This window comes from Gobio gobio (genome assembly GCF_949357685.1).
Source record: "Gobio gobio genome assembly, chromosome: 10".
In the NCBI taxonomy this organism is placed as follows: Eukaryota; Metazoa; Chordata; class Actinopteri; order Cypriniformes; family Gobionidae; genus Gobio; species Gobio gobio.
Window position 1 is genome coordinate 57,747,405 of NC_137116.1, and position 20,301 is coordinate 57,767,705.

General features: G+C 40.6%; 2 protein-coding genes across 3 annotated transcripts in view; one reads left to right on the forward strand and one right to left on the reverse strand.

Annotated features, from left to right (window-relative positions):
• Nucleotides 1–10,528, forward strand: part of slc6a6a (solute carrier family 6 member 6a) — a 62,626-nt gene extending 52,098 nt beyond the window's left edge. The window contains exons 12-15 of one of the 2 annotated variants that reach the window (XR_013817276.1): nt 3,201–3,301; nt 3,403–3,573; nt 6,811–8,166; nt 8,398–10,528. Coding sequence is in view for 1 of the 2 variants with exons in the window: in XM_079826527.1 (XP_079682653.1) it covers nt 3,201–3,301; nt 3,403–3,573; nt 6,811–6,960 (422 nt within the window). In the remaining variant the exon portion in view is untranslated. Of the gene's footprint in view, nt 1–3,200; nt 3,302–3,402; nt 3,574–6,810 lie in introns of both variants that reach the window. The other variant, XM_079826527.1, reaches the window with a different exon arrangement.
• Nucleotides 10,529–18,631: 8,103 nt separating this feature from the next.
• Nucleotides 18,632–20,301, reverse strand: part of grip2a (glutamate receptor interacting protein 2a) — a 79,905-nt gene continuing 78,235 nt past the window's right edge. The window contains exon 24 of the mRNA XM_079827297.1: nt 18,632–19,538. Within this exon, the coding sequence (XP_079683423.1) occupies nt 19,344–19,538 (195 nt within the window). The 3' untranslated portion in view covers nt 18,632–19,343. The remainder of the gene's footprint in view (nt 19,539–20,301) is intronic.

Consider the following 20,301-nt stretch of genomic DNA (forward strand, 5'->3'; position numbering starts at 1 on the left):
AATGTGGGTGGGTCCTTGCTAAACGTATAGGTCGGAAAGACAAAATTACCGAAATCGCCATGTCATTGAGAGCGACAGTAGTGTAGGGGTAAGATGCACCGCGTCTAGTTTTGACACAAATTGACCCGCGGTTCGAGTCCGCCTTTCGCCGAACTCAATCTTCTCCCTTTTCCCATCACATATCAGATCGGAAAGGCATTTATTTTCAATAGAAATGAAGAAAATATTAGAAAAGTGGAAATAAAGCGTCTAACATATGTTTAATAATAAGTGTTTATAGATTAGGGGTAGTTAAACAGACATGTGCTGAATGTTAGAGATGATAAAAGTGAGTGGGTCCAATATCATTGATCGTAAAAAGTGGGTGGGTCTTGTAACTATAGTTTACTCTATTCTTCTCCCAGTTCAGCGGTCTCTTACTTTCATGTATTTCGTGACACGTGAATGAATTTACGTGATGTAAATCCGACAGATCTGATTCTCTGAGGCGCAAACATGGCGCCGCCCATCGCGCAGTATAGATCAACTAACACACATTCACTCACACATATTTCAAAATCAGAATATCAGATAGTTCATGACATAGTTTGTGAATATTTTGAATAAAAAATAAATAAACCCGATACAGCTGAGTTGTCAGCGCTATTGCGGCTGCTGTGTGTCATGTGAGAAGCACGACGCGTCGCCATGGAAACAATAAGGCAATGCGTTCTAAAATATTTAGCCAGAGAATATGGTAATATTTCTGCAAAATAAAGCTGAAGCTTGAAGCTGGTTTGTAGCAGAGCAAGAATACAGACTCTGCGGTTATTACTGTAACTGTGATTTAGAGTTAAATTAGTTGTAGTTGAGTTAGGTGGCTTTAGTTTTACTGTGGATTTGTTAAGTAAATTGTGTTTTGTATTTATTTATATTTATATATTTAAGTATACTTTAAACTTTGATCTCATCCACCTCGTTTTGTGGCTCTTTTTTTTTTAAGTATCGGTTTGGCACCGGTATCGAAAAAAACCCAAACGATACCCAACCCTATGGACATGCATCACATACCATACAATATACAATAATATTAGCCTGACGTCGTCATGCTCAGATTCTAGTCAGAATATTATAACTGTCTTGGCTACCTTGCACCAAGGGGTTACAGGAAATAAAAGGGAGGGATCATATTTGCAAAATACCCAGGACTGGATACAAAGTATCTCAAAGATCAAAACAAAGAAGAAAGAAAAAAAACAACCAAAATACTAGAAATCCACAAATATACTCTTTTATAAGTGATGGTTACATAAACAAACAAACAAACCATATAACCAAAAATAACAACAACAACAACAACAACCGTGGCCTGTTATAGGAGGGTTCTGGAGTACTAATTAGTGATTGGAACAGGACATCAAATACCAGTTTCGTAAGGATGAGATCAGTCTTTGTTAATAGTTGGCAAGACGATGTCTAGATGTCCTTATAGAGAAGTTATTTTCATTACAATCCTTTGTTCAATAGCTTAACCACATCCAAAGGTACTCAAACCAGTAGGTCCTCTGGCAAATAATCCAGGATTAAGTATGACATAAAAATCCTAGTTGGGCAGCAAACAAACAGTTTCCCAAACAAGGATTCAAAAGCGAGTGCAGCAGACGGCAAACCAAACTGGTTCTTCTTCTGCTACTTCTCAAATTTATACAAAACATGGAGTACTACTAGTGACCCCTAGTGATGAGGATGAACATAGCCTCCCAGAAAAGATAGAATGCCTTGTAATAGGCTGTGACTGTTACAATATGAGTCTGATCTGCTCCATTAGGCTGCAATTATGGGACGTGTTTCAACCAGACCAGGACAGAAAAGCCTCTGCACTAAATTGAATAGACCTACAACCAATCAGAGCACTGGAGTAAGTGGCTTGTGTTGAGCGAAAATACAAAAACAAATAACTGATTTGAAATTATTTTATCAGCTTGAAATACAGGCAAGGCATATTTTTGTAGATGTGTTTCTAAAAATATGCATATGCAGATTTTTACAAATGCAAAAAATCACTGGGGTTAAAAGGTATTTGAGTGTGACTGTGACCTTTTAAGACTAATGTAAACAATCACACACACACTTTATGCTCTACTTCTTATATGGGTGTCTGTGTCTTTAAAAACAGATGCTGCAGTCGCTTGTTTACAGTATAAATACTGAGCTCATGCATCTTATGATCTTTGCATTAAGCTTATTGGGGTTACCCAATCAACAGTCTAATAGTGTTTGCTCAGATTAATCTTATATAATCTTATTTAGTCTTATATAATCACATCAGTCCTCTGGGCTTATATCAGATCAGTTTTAGTCATGACTGGCCTCACATGAAATCAGCATTCGGCTTTCAGTGCGGATTGTTAGTCCAACTCGATATCATTTAAAGATGCTGTATGTCCTTTTTGACTGTACTAAAGCATAAAAACACCATGTGTGCAGATAGTTAGGAAGCATGCCAAGTTCACATACTTGTTTATCTGAAAAAACAGTTATTTTAATTTGATATGTGTGTTCTGTGCTAGAAAGTTTTTGTTTTTGTCCGTGTGATTCCGCCCACTGCCAATTTACCCAATAGTATTACAACACCCGGGTCACCAGTTGGTGACAAACACAGTATATTGCAGACATAGAAGATCCTGGCCTAAATACCCTCTTCATCCATCTAAAAATCTCTATGAACTGGAGCGTATTAAAACACGGATGAATCAACCCGTGTGAGCGTCTGAGGAGGACGGGGCAGGGGAAACAACTCTTTGAATTTGGACTGCAGTTCCCTTTTCAACCACTAGCTGTCAATATTACACACTGCACCTTTAAAGCTGCACTATGTAAAAAAAATTTCAGTAAAATATCCACTATAGGCCAGTGTTATATATGTTGTTCAGTTGAGTACTTTCAATATCCCAAATGTTTCCAACTATTTGTAAATGGTGAGATGCTATTTTACCCGAGGAACCGGGACGTGTGAGGGCGTGGCCTGTCGATGACATCATATCTGCGTTAGTTTGCGGTTTTATTCTGCAGAAACGCTTTACTCTCACTTTACACCTTTGTTTTGAACAGGCGACCTCTAGTGGACGGAAAAGTTACATAGTGCACCTTTAAGCGCTCTGAGTTGCTAACGATCAATACACACATCTTGATCAATTCTGACGGCATGTGTTCATTTGTAGGGGCTGATAATTTCTACGATGCTATAGAGGACATGATTGGCTACAGACCCAACAGCTGGATGAAATGGAGCTGGATGCTGATCACACCCGTCCTTTGTGTGGTGAGTGTGTGAACGCAGTTTATGCTTGAGGAATATGGCTTGAGGAATATGGAGGAATAAGGAATATGCAAGAGGTGACGATTCCCATCCTTCTTTTTCAGGGTTGTTTCGTCTTTTCACTGGTGAAGTACAAGCCGCTCACCTACAACAAGCTTTACAAGTATCCTGATTGGTCCGTTGGATTGGGTTGGTGTCTTGCACTGGCTTCTATGATTTGCATCCCGATGATGGTCGTCATCAAAATCATCCAATCAGACGGCTCCCTGATAGAGGTGAGAAAGTCACATATACTGTATACTTCACACGTCAGGTTGATTTATTAATGTCATGTCATTGGGAGTTATAGAAAAATATTTGTGTGTGTGTATATATATATATACACACTAGGGCTGTCAAAAGATTAATCGCGATTAATCGCATCCAAAATAAAAGTTTGTGTTTACATTATATATGTGTGTGTACTCTGTTAATTATTATTTATATATAAATACACACACATTCATGTATATATTTAAGAAATATTTGCATGTATATACTGTATATACATTTATATAATCTATAATATATATAACTATAAATGTTTTATATATAAAAAATAATATTTTTTTCTTAAATATATACATGCTTGTGTGTGTATTTATATATAAATAATAATTAACAGAGTACACACACATATATTATGTAAACGCAAACTTTTATTTTGGATGCGATTAATCGCGATTAATCTTTTGACAGCCCTAATATACACACATACACAAAGTAGTGTGCTTTTATTTTATTTACATTTTCACTTACTTTTTAAGAAAATAAATACTTTTCAACTTCCCCTCTATAATAAGTGTATAAAAGGTTGTTTAAATGTGCTAATTTCTACTTTTTTCAAGAAAAGAAATGTATCGATCATATTTCAATCCATTTTTGTATTGTATTCAATACGTAGATAATTTATAGGGTAACACTTTATAATTAATAAATCATTAACAAACATTATATAATGCAGAAAAACATTCATTTTAGTATTAAAGGATATATTATAACTTGTCATTTTATTCTTATTTATTTTTTTATTTTTTATTAAATGTTCTCTTCATTTTTAAGATTTTTCTACTTCTCCTAATAAATGTATAAAAACTGATAAAATCTGGGAATTTCTACCTTTTTCTAGAAATTAATCTTTTATCATATTTAAATCATTTGGTATTGTATACATAGATAACGATTCCTATTATTTGAGAAATGTAATTCATAAAATGTATTTCTTTTTTTTTGTTTTAGATTCAATGTGAATGCTGTTCATACCAAATATAGAACAAAAAATGCATTTGAACTCTTTCCCCGCTATTGACGGGGAAAAAAACGATACAGTAGGGGGCGCAAATGCGCATCTTCTGAAAGGTTCCATTTCCACTGCATGGTTCACAGACGGGATATGACATGTGAACGTGTAAGCAGGAAAAACCGCATTACTTCCGATATCCTCTGATCGGATTCAGGCCTCACTCATATGTGGTAATAAATCCCATATGATTCGGATATGTGCATTTGCGTCTGCCATGTAAGTGGTCAAATGGGATATTCCCCAGTAAATGCGAGTCGTACGTCATTGAAAAGGGACGGAGGCGAACGACGTCAGGTGGACACAAACTGCGATCACATGACAATGGCTTTACTCTGTTTTATCCGCCTTACGAGAGCAATGTTTTGCTGACCTTTAAAGATAGTGTGCAAAGCAAAACAATGAATAATCATTTTGTTTGCGTCCATTGCATATCGGATCGTTTTACTTCCTTTTCCGGGTCAGAATGTCTTGGGCTGTTTCACCAGTGTATAGTGTAAATGCAAATATCAGATACGGGTCGCTTTTAAAAGATGATGTACGCGGGTCGTCAAAAAAAAGGATATAGTCACCAAATCAGAAATATGCATCAAGAACTGCAGTGTAAATGTGGCCAAAGAGACCCGAATCTCTGGACCAGAACAGACAAAGACAAGCGATAAAAGCATTGACGGAAGTGGGCGTGTCTGAACTGTACTATACAAAATATTCAATCAATGATCACAAACTATGCATCATTTGAAAGCTACAACACTCAAGATTCATGTTCTGAACTTGTTTTTGCAATAAATACACCAGAGAGGAAAGGCTTTAATGAAATGCTAGAGGACCGGCCATGTAAACATTAGCATAACAAACGCAGTACTCATCTTTCATCTCCTGTCGTTCAGATCAGATCGGCCGAAACCAAGAAACAGCCGCATACATGTCAGTGTAAGGGTCCACTCTTCAAAATGCATCCCACTTTTTAATCCAAAACAACGAAAAAATAGGGAAAAAACTAAAAATCCTCCGTTGTTTGCATGAACGTTTTGAGTCAGAGTAATCAACCATGTCCATTTTCAATGAAGTCTCGATTCTAATCAGTTTCCGGTGATTCATGGCTTTCATGAGGCGTCTGCGCAGACTCAATGACTAACAGTTCTTATCAACTAAATGAGTTTTCACACTGTCATTTCTGTAAATAGTTGCTTTAGTTTTACTGTAAATCCATTATAATTAGCTGTTTATTGCAGATTTATTTGAATGAAAAAATACTGTTTAAAATTTCAAATGTTCTGAAATAAATTACCTTTTTGAAAGAACGCCTAGACTTTTCTTGACATAAAAGCTTACAGAAGCTACATTTTTGAGAGTATCATCCTCAAATTTGAATCATATATATAAAACTGAATGTCTAATCATGTTATTTTCAGGCTCTTAACATTAACTTTTTTTTTAGGAAAAAAAATATGAGACTTTAGTCACTTGCATGTATAATACTCTGTTCCCATATTACTTTGAGTTATTATGACTCTTGGGTAGCAAAATGTCAAGTGTCTAGTTTAAAATAAGACCAGATTTATGAATATAGACCGTAGGGTTTAAGAGCTGCAGAGATTTGTCGTTTTCAGAGAATTCTCAAAAATAAGGGTGCAGGTTAAAAGGTTAAATTCTTTAACACTGCATTTATTAGGGATGCACCGATACACTTTTTTTAAGGACCAAGTACGAGTACCGATTTGTTTTTTCTGGTACTCGCCGATACCGATACATTTATTAATTTATTTTTATTTTTTGTACCCTTTTTCTTTTGGTGATGTGGCAGTTTTCCAAGCACAGCACAGTGAGACTAATGAATGTAGGACAGCTTCTCGAATGGAAAAAGTATTATTTGTATGTGCTTATCACAAACTTAAAGCACAAATTTCAGTGTCCAATAACCTTCAAAGGGCATAATTACCATTGTCATAAAAAATAAAGCATGCAGTTTGCAATGTGTGGGTTAGGGTCATTCATTTGAAAGCATTTCCACACTCCTGAGGCTGACATTGTCTCTGTGCATGGAAACTTCTGTCAGTCAGTCAGTTACGTCACGTGAGGTATTTTGACCAGTACATGAGCTTGGTATCGCATTTATCATTCTTATAATAATCTTGATAATGTACTGAAATCAGTGAACTTCTGTGTTTAGCGGATCAAAGCGGTGGCGGCGCCTGTTAAAGGAGGCGCGAGCTCTCGCCCGAAGGAGTACAGCATGAAGAACAGCGAGCTGCTTCACCCTCTGGACCCCAACGGCACCTTCACCAAACTCTCACACACCGTCGTGGAAACTACTATGTGAGACTCTCTAAGAGAGATTCCCATATTCTCCTGCTCCTGTCCTCTCCTATGGGAGATCCCGTTTTCCGGTGTTGTCCCTCTCCGTCCCCTCTGTTCCTCGCTCTCGCTCTGCACTAGTGCGTTTTTACGAAATGATCTTATATCGATATATCTTTTTTTTTGCCATGTAGGATTTGTATTCTGATTGTAATCTCTGGTATTAGCATTAATGCTGATATTGTAATAACCTGATGTGAGCTTTAGCCATGTGGGGCGTTTTGTTTAATCTGTAGTGTCACATTAAACCGTGTCCTAATCAGGAGCGACACGGGATTTACACTCATCATCGCGTTACTGTTTCTATCATATCAATCAGTTTTGCTCCGAAAGAGAGATTTTGAGTCACTCTGGGTAGCCCCGCCCACAGCGAAATCCCATTCAAAGTCTTGCTCCACATACGTAAAAGCGGTTATATTCTGGAAACCGTGTTGCGCCTGGTTAGGACACGATTCATCAGCAGAGAGAGCGAGTTTTAGCTTCATTTTTAGGTAAAAACTTAAAGCAGCAGCGAACTAAATGTGACATTTAGCTCCGTCCGTCAGTGGTTGTGGCAGTAACTCTTGTACGATGAGGTTCTTAAATGTTCTTTGTCTTGAAGAAAAATGAATGTACCTCCGCTCTGGGCGGACGCTGTGCACTCATGCACACTCACACGTCAGACATAAGCAAACCTGTCCATTCGGTCTGTCCTTGAACTCTAGTGATCACTGCCATCGCACACATCGAGCCGCTGAGTTCCTTAAACACTGTAGGCAGCTGTGTTCACTAATACAAGTCTCATTTGATGCACTATTATAAGCGTCATTCACTGTAAGCTGATCCGAGAGCTGATGATCATCAACAGCCGTTTGGCAGCACTTTACCAGCTCTTCATGTACAGCGAGGTCCGAAAGTCTGAGACTAGGGCTGTGTTCGAAATCGCCTTCACATTCCCTACATTACTCCACTAATATAGTCCACATGAAGGAGTGAATGAAAACGAGTGAGTGAATTCGGACACTGAGTGTGTTGGAAGGGCTGCCGCTTTTGCATAGTTTGTATTGGCAGCTCCAGTAGTAAAGATATAAACACTTGTCTTGAACTCTGTCTTGGAACTAAACCATTTAATAATCAATTCAATTGTAATTTATACCTGTGTAACGCAGGCCAGCTAGTAGTCGCTCTGCGAGTAAACCTCACTCCTCTGATCTCAAGAGACGCTCTAGTGACTGACACTAGAGGTTGCAGCCTTTAGCGTCATTGTTAGAGCCTCCGACTTTCATGCTGACGGACCCGGGTTCGAGCCCCACTTGGAGTGGGTGGTTCAAACAAGAGGGTTTACATTGGTGCCGTGACCCGGATGGGAGTGAGGTTTAGGGGGGTGAGTATAATGCAGGCCAGCTAGTAGTTGCTTTTCGAGTAAACCTCACTCCTCTGATCTCAAGAGATGCTCTAGCGACTGATGCTAGAGGTTGCAGCCTTTAGCCTCCTTGTTAGAGCCTCCGACTCTCATGCCGGCGGACCCGGGTTCGAGCCCCGCTTGGAATGGGCAGGTTCGACCTGTATGATGATACGTTGTACCCACATTGGACCAGCTGTTTGGAAAATGTCTGGCGAGACGCAGGAATTCATTCGGTGTGACTCTCACAGTGCATTATGTGTATTCCCTAGCCGTTGAGAGTACATCGGCTGTACACTAGTTATTGCGGTGCATTGTGGGATTGAATGAGTGCACTCGATAACATCCACTATGGTTTCGGACACCACTACAAATGGCTGTCCACCTCAAATAGTGTCCTATTTAAGGGTATAAGGGCGATTTCAGACACAGCCTATACAAGTCAAAATGCTTCTATATGTTTTAATTTTATTAACATTTTCTTAAATCTTAACTTTTCTACTTCCCCATATAATAATAATAAACTGTTAACTTCAGGGAATTTCTACTTTTTTCAAGAAAATAACAGATCAATCATATTTTAATAATTTGGAATTGTATACATAGATACTGGTATTGCAAAAAAAAAAAGAGTAATATTTGAGAATTTCTTGTGAATGCTGATTAATCGTGTGTATATTTATTTATCATTATGAATACTATCAGAATCAGGGGCGGACATAACCAGTAAGCTCAGGGTCTCAGGGGTCCCCAACAAATGCCTGTAAAAACCAATTTGAATATTTGACCTTTTATTTAGAAATGTAGAGAAAATGGTTATACAGCTAAATAAATAGTTTGGTGTGTTGGGTCCCCATACATGGAATTGCTTCGGGCCCCTGATCAGCTGACATGAACAAAACCCGATGAGCATAAGCACCTTGTGCTTCAATGTACAAAGAGTCACATGATCAATATCACGAATGAACTTCCATTTGATTAGTGACCTAGAAATAGTGCAGAATTTTTAGTTGTTTCCCCACAAATCCCAAATTAGATTTTGATTCCCACGTTTCAGACTTTTGGGGGCCGCTGTATATCACATGATTCAGCACAGCCAAACCGCTCGTCATCATAAAGCCGTCAGCTTTCACAATGAGCGCAGGAAACATGGGCTTTACATCCTGGCACAGAGACACTGCCATTTCCCTCTCTGGTCTAAGAATGAGATTGTTTCTTATCAGCCTTAAAACGTCTAATTAAATATTCAAGCTAATCACCAACAGCAAAGAACTGCCCCTCATAATGCCTCTGTGCACTTTACCTTTGACCTTCCAGCCCATCCTCAAGGCCGACACACTTTCACCCCAATGTCTTTGAACACATCAGGGCTGCGTCCGAAATCGCATTCTTCCCTACTATATAGTAGACGAAAAACAGTATGTGACGCTGAATTCACAAAGAGTTGATCTACTACTTCGGGCGAGATTCTGAAGTGTGCATACGATGGACTCTACTATCCCATGAGGCCACAGGAGAGGGTTTATGAATGAGCGACGTAACTGAGGCTAGTCACATGATAATGACAACATGGCGAATGTTACATTCATGCTACATAGAACATACTGTTAGCGCTCACAAAGTATTTATTCAAAATAACTTCCTTCTCAAGAGAATATATGCATTTTCGGACGCAGCCCAGATCATTCAACCTGACCTTTCACCCCTGAACCCTCACCAATCTTGAGCTATCCGTGAATTAAGCAAGTGTTTGCTCATTTGTAGTATTTTCATTTATCTAAAATTTGCCTTTTTGTATTTAACCATTTTATACCGTATCTGATGTAATTGGTCATTTGCCTATATTTTCTCTGAATGTATTCAGAAATTTATATTTAAACGTTGATTAGTTGTCAGCCTACAAGCAACTTGCAGTGTGCAATATTTGTAAACAACTGGCTTTGTCCATTTTTTATTATAATTTCAACTGGAAAATACTGTAATATGATGAAAACAAGAAGTTGAAGATGAAATTTTTCATTCACATTTTGCTGTACTGTAAGGTAACTCGATTCAACAAAAACTAACGGAAAATCTTGTAAAACCAAAGTAGTTTTGTGACCATTCTGGATGCATATTGCATCTTTCAGACAAAATAAAAATGTCCAATCTTGGTGTGTGTTGTTGTGTAGTCTGTTCAGAGATGTGTTTTTTTTAATGCTCTGGAGCAGAACGGGCCGGGGTTCAAGCTCACATCACAGTGAACCCCAATGGAAATATATCTGCAAGCAGCAATACTGGGGCCAAGCGCAAATAAGAAGACAAGATAGGCCAACATAGCTGGGAGTGTCAGATCAACTGCAGTAATGAGCAATTAAACACATTTTAAGATGATTTTAGGCAAAAAGGCTGAAAAATGCATTGGAATTTCATGTTTTGTTCTATTATAGCGCCACCAAGAGGCACAATCCTACAATCATTTTTGTGTCCTCGGAGTGAGCCCATACATGTATGTGTCAATTTTGGTGAAAATATCTAATTTTGTTTTGGAGTTATAGACATTTATATGAAAAAACACGTAAAAAATGACTGACACCTGACTTTGATTGGATTTTACTGCCCCTTACTATCAATATTTTGACATTTGGGCATTAGCGAATAGCTATCGACCTATGTTTTCGAACTTCTGATGCTGGTTTCGTCTCGATCGGACTAGCGGTTTTGAAGATATCAGCTAACGCTTTTTAAGCGCTAAATTACCACGCTGCACAAACCATACGCCGAAACCTGGCAAGTCTGGTATCGTTGGACTCGGCAAGGATTCAGGAGACAAAAAAAGTTACTCCCATGAAAATAAGTCAACCACACCCAAAGTTATAAGCATTTGAAAAAAAACTCCACTAGGTGGCGCTGTTTCGAAACTTCTCAGGCTCCTTCAAGGCATCGTGCTGGTGACCCATACCGAGTTTCGTAACAATCCGTTCATGTGTTCATAAAATATAGCATTTTAGCACGTAATTCAAAATGGCCAATATGGTCAAATTGGACATCTTACGACTCGGCATGACGTCCTGAACAGTTCAGAAATTATAAGACAAAATAACTTTTTTTCGTATCTCCGGACCAGTAGGTGGCGCTGCGCCGAAACGCTGCATGCTTGTGATGACATGTACCAAGTTTGGTTTGAATACGATTAGCGTTGCGGAGATATAGCCTTAAGTGTTTTTTAAATTTGTTCGCGCGTTTATCGAAAACAATTTGACGAATCAACTTGAATTCCATAACTTTTTGTCGGCATGGTCTGAAGATGATCTGGTTCAATCTTCGTGAAAATCGAATCAACGGCCTTGGAGGAGTTCGAAAAGGTAGGTTTTTTGGAAAATTCAAAATGGCGGGAAAATTTTCATGACAGAAAATTACGTCATAGGATGCAGTCGAATCGGCTTGATCCAATGATCAAAGGAAAAAAGAGTTTTGTTGCTAGCCCTTATGGTTCAAAAGTTATTAGCAAAAACATGAGTGAAAATTTGGACAGGTGGTGGCGCTAGAGGGATTGTTTTAGAGACTGTTGGGCCAGTCCTCTATCTGTGTGTCTTTCCCGCAAACGGTTCTATGGGCTGCCATAGACTTCAATGGCGGAATAATAATAATAAGAAATCTAATTATTCTCTCTTTTTTCATATTATCAAATATTAAAGCTGCACTATGTAACATATTTTTTTCAGTAAAATATCCAAAACCACTAGGCCAGTGTTATAAATTTTGTTCAGTTGAGTACTTACAATATCCTAAATGTTTCCAACTATTTGTAAAAGGAACCGGGACGTGTGAGGGCGTGGCCTGTTGATGACATCATATCTGCATTAGCCTCTGTTTCTGGTTTTATTTTGCAGAAACGCTTTACTCTCACTGCAGTGTGAACAAGTGTCATAGCAGCGGCTCAGAGAACGCACAGAGTAACGCCATCCCATCATCAACACACTCAGATGTGTGTAATATGATCAACAGAGCTGCGTTACCTCACACTCATGAGCGGAGGCGTGTGTTGCGTTGATCTTATGATCAATGGCTCCAGCGGTTCCTCAGCTCCACAACACTCGCCCTGCTCTGCTTCACTACAGTAACGTTAATAATCACATCATCAACATGATTTCTGCCCGTCTTATCCCGATTCTTTCCCACCGGCTGAGTTGATGACCACATATTCAGCGCTCAAACGCGACCTCTAGTGGATGGAAAAGTTACATAGTGCACCTTTTAAACTTGCAATATCATTTGAAGTGGCTGATAAATCAAGTGTGTGATTATGACAGTGAAATGTGGTCTTAAAATGAACACAAGCTTACACGACTCACTCTTGTTTATGTGTTAAATCAGCTGTAAAAGAGTAATTTATAACCTAAATATGGCTTCGTTACAATAAACAATATCAAAAGTTGTCATTTTGGAAGTCAACTGCACACTCGCTCTCAGGATCATTATACATCCGACCGGACCATTTAATCAGCGAGTTGTTGCTTGATAAATACGGCAATCGGATCAGTCCAGTGAAGTCGATGGATGAATCAATGCTGACCGAGTTTGGTGGCGATTGGATGAATAGGTTTGTCCAGAGCTTGTGTTTATAAAACAATCCATAATAGCCGACTTCCTGTTGGGATGGAGTATGACTTTGAGCAGTGCATTTAATTCAACAGGTTCATTGAAAAGAATCAGCTGTCAAATGCTCCGCGCGCCCAAGCTCCGAGTCCGAACCGAGGATAATTTTGGCTGCGTCCGAAACCTGGAAAATTCTGCCTTCGGAGGACACATTTCAAGGCAGGAAGGCACCAAGGCACGTCCGAATCTAATGTTAGCTTCACTTCCTGTCTCCTGAGAGACCTTCATCTTATCGATTTTTGAAGGCAGCATAAATGTATCCTTCGCTGCCTTTGATATCCCACAATCCTCTGCTTTCCATTCTGTGAAAGCTGAGCTGGAAAAAATGCCACCCGAAAGTTGCGTTTGCTGGTTAGTTTGTGTGTACATGTACGTTTTTTACCAACATTTTCACTTCTGATGTCATTTCTGGTGAGAAATTTTATTTAAAAAGTAATTTAAATTGTAGTTAAATATGTGTTTAGTTCTCACCAAAGCTCTCTATTTTGACGTTGATCATTAAACGGTTACACTGCCTAAGAAGTCTGTCCGAAAATTAGTTTTGTGAGGTGCCTTCATGCACAAACGCTGCCTTACAACTTGGGGTTTAGGGGGCGATTTCAGATTCAGCCAGTGAATCAACTGTCAGAATTGGTCATTTTTTGACTGCGTCTGCGTCCGAAAACCTAAGCAGCTGATTCGTTGTTTCGTAAGTTCGTAAGTTACAAGCCATTGTCTGATAAGGCAGCGAGGCAACGAATCAGCTGCCTAAGTTTCCGGACGCAGACGCAGTCAAAAAATGACCAATTCTGACATTTGATCCAAAACTCGTTCCCACTGGATCACTGGCTGAATCAGAAATCGCCCCCTAAACCCCTCAATCACTATTCCCTAAGTTAGTCCACTAATACAGTTCCCTTTCGAAAGGGAACTCGTGCTGCGTCAGCTAACCCTACGGGGAACGCCTCCAGCGTGACAGGTGCCTGAAATCACAATCAAAAAACGTCAATCCTATTGACCGGCGACAGCCTCTGATGTCATCAAGGTGCGACCAGGAAGTATATAAGGGCGCCTTGTCAACATGACAGCATCTTTTCGTCTTGCCTGTCTTCACGTAAAGCGTCTACAAGCAGAAAAAGCATGAAGTGTGCTGAGAAGCAACGCCACTTCCGCAGGTGTGTTGACCCGTGTACCAGGTATCTTACGCCTGAGGATACACACACACTTTGCGTGTACTGTCTGGGAGAAGAGCATGCACGGGAGGTTCTCGAGGGAGCTTCCTGTGCAAACTGCGAGCGTTTTCCCCTGAGAACGCTCCGCTCTCGTCTGGCCCTCTTCTCGAGGGGAGAGGGTTCAGCATCTGGGGACGGCCCCACTCAAGCTGAGGCTGAGCGGCATCTAAGATCCTGGGGTTCCCAGATGGATCTGGCTCGTCGTCTGGAGACTGGTGTGGTTCTCACGGATGACGATCCAGATCACGAGGGGCAGACGGCGGAGGAGGAGCGGGATCTGGGCTCGTCTGCTGCTCTTCCGACTGAGCAAAGGATGGATGAAGAGGCTGAAGCCACGGTTATACTCGCGCCTGGCTCTGCAGCGCGAGCTCCGCTAACTGCGCGCGCTCCTCCCCCAGATGGACGAGGCGTTTATAGTCGACGCGCGCGCCATTGTAGTATTCTGTGAAACGACAGGGGGCGACTTGGAGTAATTGTTCTTAAATCCGTCGAAAGCAGGAGCGAAGAAGTAGTTTACCGGAACAGGTGAACATGCGTCCCGCAAGCCGTTCGTGGAACATAAACGAACCCACATGAGCCCCGTAACTTTACAAGAGAGACTGGCATTATATATATACGTGGACGAGACGTTTGCAAACTATCTCGCCTCTGGCTTAATGAGTCAGCTGAGGCTGAAGCCTTGCATCCATCCTGTCCCATGTACGGGGAGCTGGTGGAGGTCATGGAGCGCGCTGCAGGTAGACTGCAGCTGCCGTTGCAGCGCGCGAGGAGAGAGGTCGTACGTCCGAATCACTTGGATGACCGGTTTCTCTCCGCTCATGACCGCCCAGCTCCCGCAGTCTTCCATTTCTTCCAGATCTCCATCAGCAGATCTTGAGGGGATGGAAGAAGCCTTATTCAGCCCGCATCCATCGGCATCAGCAAGCTAACTTCGCTGATGTCGAGGGACTGGCCGAGGCTGGATATGTGTCGCTGCCGCCCGTGGACGAGACGTTTGCGAACTATCTCGCCTCTGGGCGGCCGTCGACACTGAGGGCTCCCACCCTGCCGACCAAACCTCTCAGAACAACATCACGTCTGAACGGCAGGGCGTACATGTCAGCGGGTCACGCTGGGGCGGCTTTGCACACCATGGCGGTGTTACAAGCCTACCAGGCGGACCTGCTGAGGGACCTCGATCAGGGGGAGGGACTCAGGGGAAAACCCCTGATGCGGTGACCGAGTTGCGCCGGACCATGGATCTCGCTCTCCGGGCTGCCAAACAAACTGCGTTCGCCATCGGCCGTTCGATGGTGGCGATGATAGCCACGGACTGTGGAACCTGGCGGACATCGGGGAGAAAGAGAAGTCCTTTCTCCTTGATGCCCCGTTTTCGCCCTCTGAACTTTTCGGCACCTCCCTGGAGAAGGCGGGACACCCGCAACAGGAAGAGGAAGGAAGCCGGTGCTGGGAACCGGAATCAACGTAGGCAGCGGACTCCGCCTCCTAGATGAGCGCTGCCTTTTTCCCTTCCTCCTGTGCTTTCCCCTGGGCGCTTTACATCAGGCCGGTGGGCCAATGATGAGCAGGAAATGTAAGGTTCTGACGGCCCGCCTGGTTTGTTTGGTGAAAGCGCCCCCCTCAGGATGGTGGTCGTATACTAGCTTGATGGCTGGGTTTGAAGCGCCGCGAGGAGCGAGTGGTGAGTCCCCCTCGAGAAGGGTGAAACATTACTTACTATGTTTTTCAGGACCCCCCCTTTTTCGCTCTCCTGAGAGGGTTTTTGGGGGATTATGGAACATCGCTGGACTTCGCAGGGCCTGCAGCTCCCCGTGAGTAAGCTAAGAACAACCTTTTTTGCAACATTATATGTTCGTGTATGAATGCCTCACTTTAGCTAGTAGAGAATTGCCGCCTCTCCGTGTTATCTCTCCCACTAATGTGGGTAGCTGAGTTAGCGCTCTTGCCCGTGGGCTTGTGGTGTGCGGGGGCGAGTTGTGTTTTCCTAGCTTAAAGTGTGAAGTAGCCGACGATGGGGTATGCAACTTTTGCACGAGCTGTAGTGAGATCTGCGCCCAGCCTTGTGGGGCTTTGGGAATGGGTTTTCGGGGCCTCGTTGTTTTCGTATAAGGAGTGATAATATTTTTTTCCCGAGCCCTGAGTAGATCTAGCGCTGGCTTAACGCCGCACCACTTGGCCTAGGCTTTGCTAAGGATAGGGGGGCGTTTTTCGCTTTAAAAACAGGTATTTTCGCCCCGGGCCTGTCTTTTAAAACATAAGATCAGTGCTTTGTTTTCTGCATCCTTGGTTCAGCTTCCTCTTATTACAGAGTCGTTGGGCCAAGGCCCGCCCCCTTCTCTGCCTTCTGGGGTTATTTAGTAATGCAGTGTAGTAGTTGCAGCAGGGATAGCGACTTGGCCAGTGGTCGTGGGGCGGGGTTGAGCGTCTTTCACTGTGTGCGTTTAAGACTTTAGTTTTGCTGTCCTGACAGTTGTCACTGCCCAATGGGCATGCACTCCCCTCGGCATGATGGCGTGGGTATATCGTTCCCCGTAGCATCAGCTGACGCAGTTACATACGTAACCAGAGACGTTCACCTGAAGGAGGGAATTAAAACGAGTGAGCGAATTCGGACAGCCGGTGAACGTACATTAGTTGTACACTCATTATTGCGGTGCATTGTGGGATTGAATGAGACACTACAAATGGCTGTCCCCTCAAATAATGCCCTATTTGAGGATATTGGGGGCAATTTCGGACCCAAAGTCCTAGCTTGAGAAATTCAGTTTATGACGAATCATTGCGGACGAATCAATTTGTGAATGAGTTCAACGGGTTCATTAAAAAGAGTTGACTCAAACGAATGATTCATCATGAATCGGACATCATCAATTTCTTTACTTCGCAAAAACAAGGAATGTGTGTTCTTCCGGAATGTAGTGGAGTAAAAAGTAATACATTTAAAAAAATATGAATTATATATTATATTATTATAAATTATTTAATGATATTAAAATATTAAAAGCATCAAATATATATCAAATTAATATACTTGAACATAGTTTAATTAAAAAAATATATATACAGACACACGCATATATACACACACCCACATATACATACACACACACACACACACATATATTAGGGATGCAACAATACAGTTAGTCCACGGTTCAATACACACCTCGGTTTTTACCCACGGTTTTCGGTTCGGTTGGGTTTTGATGGCTTGTCACATACATTTTTTGTTATTCTATTCTTAGGCGACAGGAACCGCAAGAGGTTAAAGACTATTTTTTTATTGCAATACTCTTTCTTTATTTTACTTAAAAGAATTGAAAAACCTTACTTAAACTTAAAACTTTACTTTAAAAAAACCCTTGTACACATTCCTAGTGTATTGTAAAATATAAAATAAATATATATAAAGATTTACAGTGGCAGCTCAGAGCTGTACAGCAGCATTTAAGTATGAAATAAAACACTACATAGACTTCACTATAAAATATACATTGATTCTTATTAAAGCTGCTGTATTAGTTCTTCAGTCAAGAGCAGTGAGTGATTTTCTCTTTGTCTTTTGTTGTTGTATTAACATTAAAGGGATAGTTCACTCAAAACTGAAAATTCTGTCATCGAGAAATGAATACAGGTTTGAAACAATATTAGAGTGAGTAAATAATGACAATTTTATAGGTGAACTGTCCCTTTAAGGATCACATGTTCACTATAGGCTGCGCTGCTGTCAGTTTAAGACCTGCACGCATCTAATATACAGAACGGTTCAATATTATATTGAGAATTGTGGCATCCCTAATATATATATATATACCCACTCACATATATACATACACACATAAATATTTAAATAATAAGTTGATACATTAGATTAAAATAAAATAATTGTATTTAAATATCAAAAGAAAGTTTGATCGAAGTAAATGGATTAATAAAATAAATGCAAATAAATTGATTTAAATACATTTGTTAAATGAATAAAATACATCTAACAGAACAGTACTACAGCGAGTAGAAAATGCAATGTAATAGAAACTGATTATTTTACACATTTATAATATTGATAATAAATTATTAATAGGGTCTTATTAATATTTATTAATAGGGTCTTTATAAATAAATATAGCGGTTATATTTTAGGATGGGGCACGAGGATGATCATATCTGTGTGTCCGTGGCATGTAAAAGATTGAAAAGCCCTGCATTAGGCATAACATTTCCTCAAATCAGAATCCACCCTGAGAATAAAACCGGAGTGGATTCAGGCGGCTTCGGCTTCCAGTATCTGACAGCACAGTTTGATCTCCACAATCCAAACCCCCGAAACGGCATCCTGACAGCGAGAGAGACCGATGCGAACACAGACACAGTCACAAACACTTTGGTTTTTATCCTTTATTTTCTTTAAAAAAGGAAATGATGGTTTCAAACCCGAGAATATTAAAATGTACATCTTATTCATGGCATTCTACACAATTAACATCCAGGAAAAGGGGTTTGTACACACACAACATACAGAGGATCTCCTTTTAAAAGTTACACTTAAAATAAGCTCCTTTGAAGGACTTTAGATCACTTAAAACCAGTTTATTCCTGGACTGCATCAGGGCGTAAAGCCTCATAAAACGCCTCACGGTACACAAAAGACATCACATGCACCTGAAACATTCACATCAAAAGATTTTGTCAGTGTTAAAAAACAAATCGATTGTCAAACTGTCATGGTTTTGATCTGACATCCGTCTAAACAGACGACACATGGCTTGCAGCTTCTGTGTGTTGGTAAAACCCTTCATCAAAGCTCTGTTGACATGAGAAACTAAATGAGCGTGTCTTTTATTTATAATAGAAACAAAAGTGCCGTATGAAGATGAACTTGACATGTTTCGTGTAACTAAAAGTGAACATGTGCCTCTGTGAGTGTTCAAATAAACTTTTTGTTTGGATGAAAGCATTAAAAACAGCAGTGGATCCTAACTTGTGACAAAACGATAAATAAATAAATATTAAAATAATAGTGCTAATGTGACCCTTGTGAAGGTGAGAGAGAGAAACGTGTGTGTGGTAAAACATTTAAAGAAAGTAGTGCTCTGTGTTTGTGTTGCTCATTTTTGGGAATCAGAGGTCAACTCTTCTTGGATTTTGTGCAGGAATCATGGGCAGTTCAGAAGGGTCCTGACAGTCTTTAGGTGGCCAGATATGTGCCTGAGTGAGAGGGTTTCTGCTAATGACCAGCTGCAGATGCTCTCCGGCCTCTGTGATCAACGGCACAGCTAGACAACAGTCAAAATCACGAGTCCGTGCGTGATTGACCTGTCAATAAATCACAAGAACTGCTTCAATTATTGTACACTCACATTCAAAAGCTTGGGGTCGGTAAGATTTTATTCATGCTTATGCTAACCAAGCCTGCTTTTATATGTTCATAAATATAGTGAAATGATTTAACATTTTAAAATGTTATTTATTCCTGTGATGCCACAAACATTTACTATTATTATCAATGTTGAAAACAGCTGTGCTGCTTAATTTTTTTTTTTTTTGTAAAAACCATGATTCTGATGTACAGAAAATTTAAAAACAACCGCATTTATTTCAAAAACTTTCGTAACCTTATTAACGTCTTTACTGTCACTTTTGGACATTTTAATGCCTCCTTGCTGAATAAAAGTTATTAATTTCTTTTGAAAAGTTTTAAAATCTTACCAACCACCTGGAAAACTGTCGGTAGGTTCGGAAGGAATAGTTCAAACTTCCAGAATACGGGTGACATGAGGGTGAGTAAACAATGACATTTTCCATTTTTGGGTGAACTATCCCTTTAAGAAACAGTGTCTATTTACACTAACTCCGCCCACTGATGTCTGTAGGTGTTATGGTGTGTTCACACCAGACCCGAATTGCGCAAATAAATCGCGCTATTCGCGCGTAGTTGGACGCTTGAACATTTGCGTGACATTCACTTCACAACAGACGTGAATTCGTGTCATGGGAGGGGCTTCTGCCAGCGGCTCGTCTCGTTGAGAAATGGCTGACATGGATTTAAAATACGGCTCAATTTGCCTTCTTTAGCTAG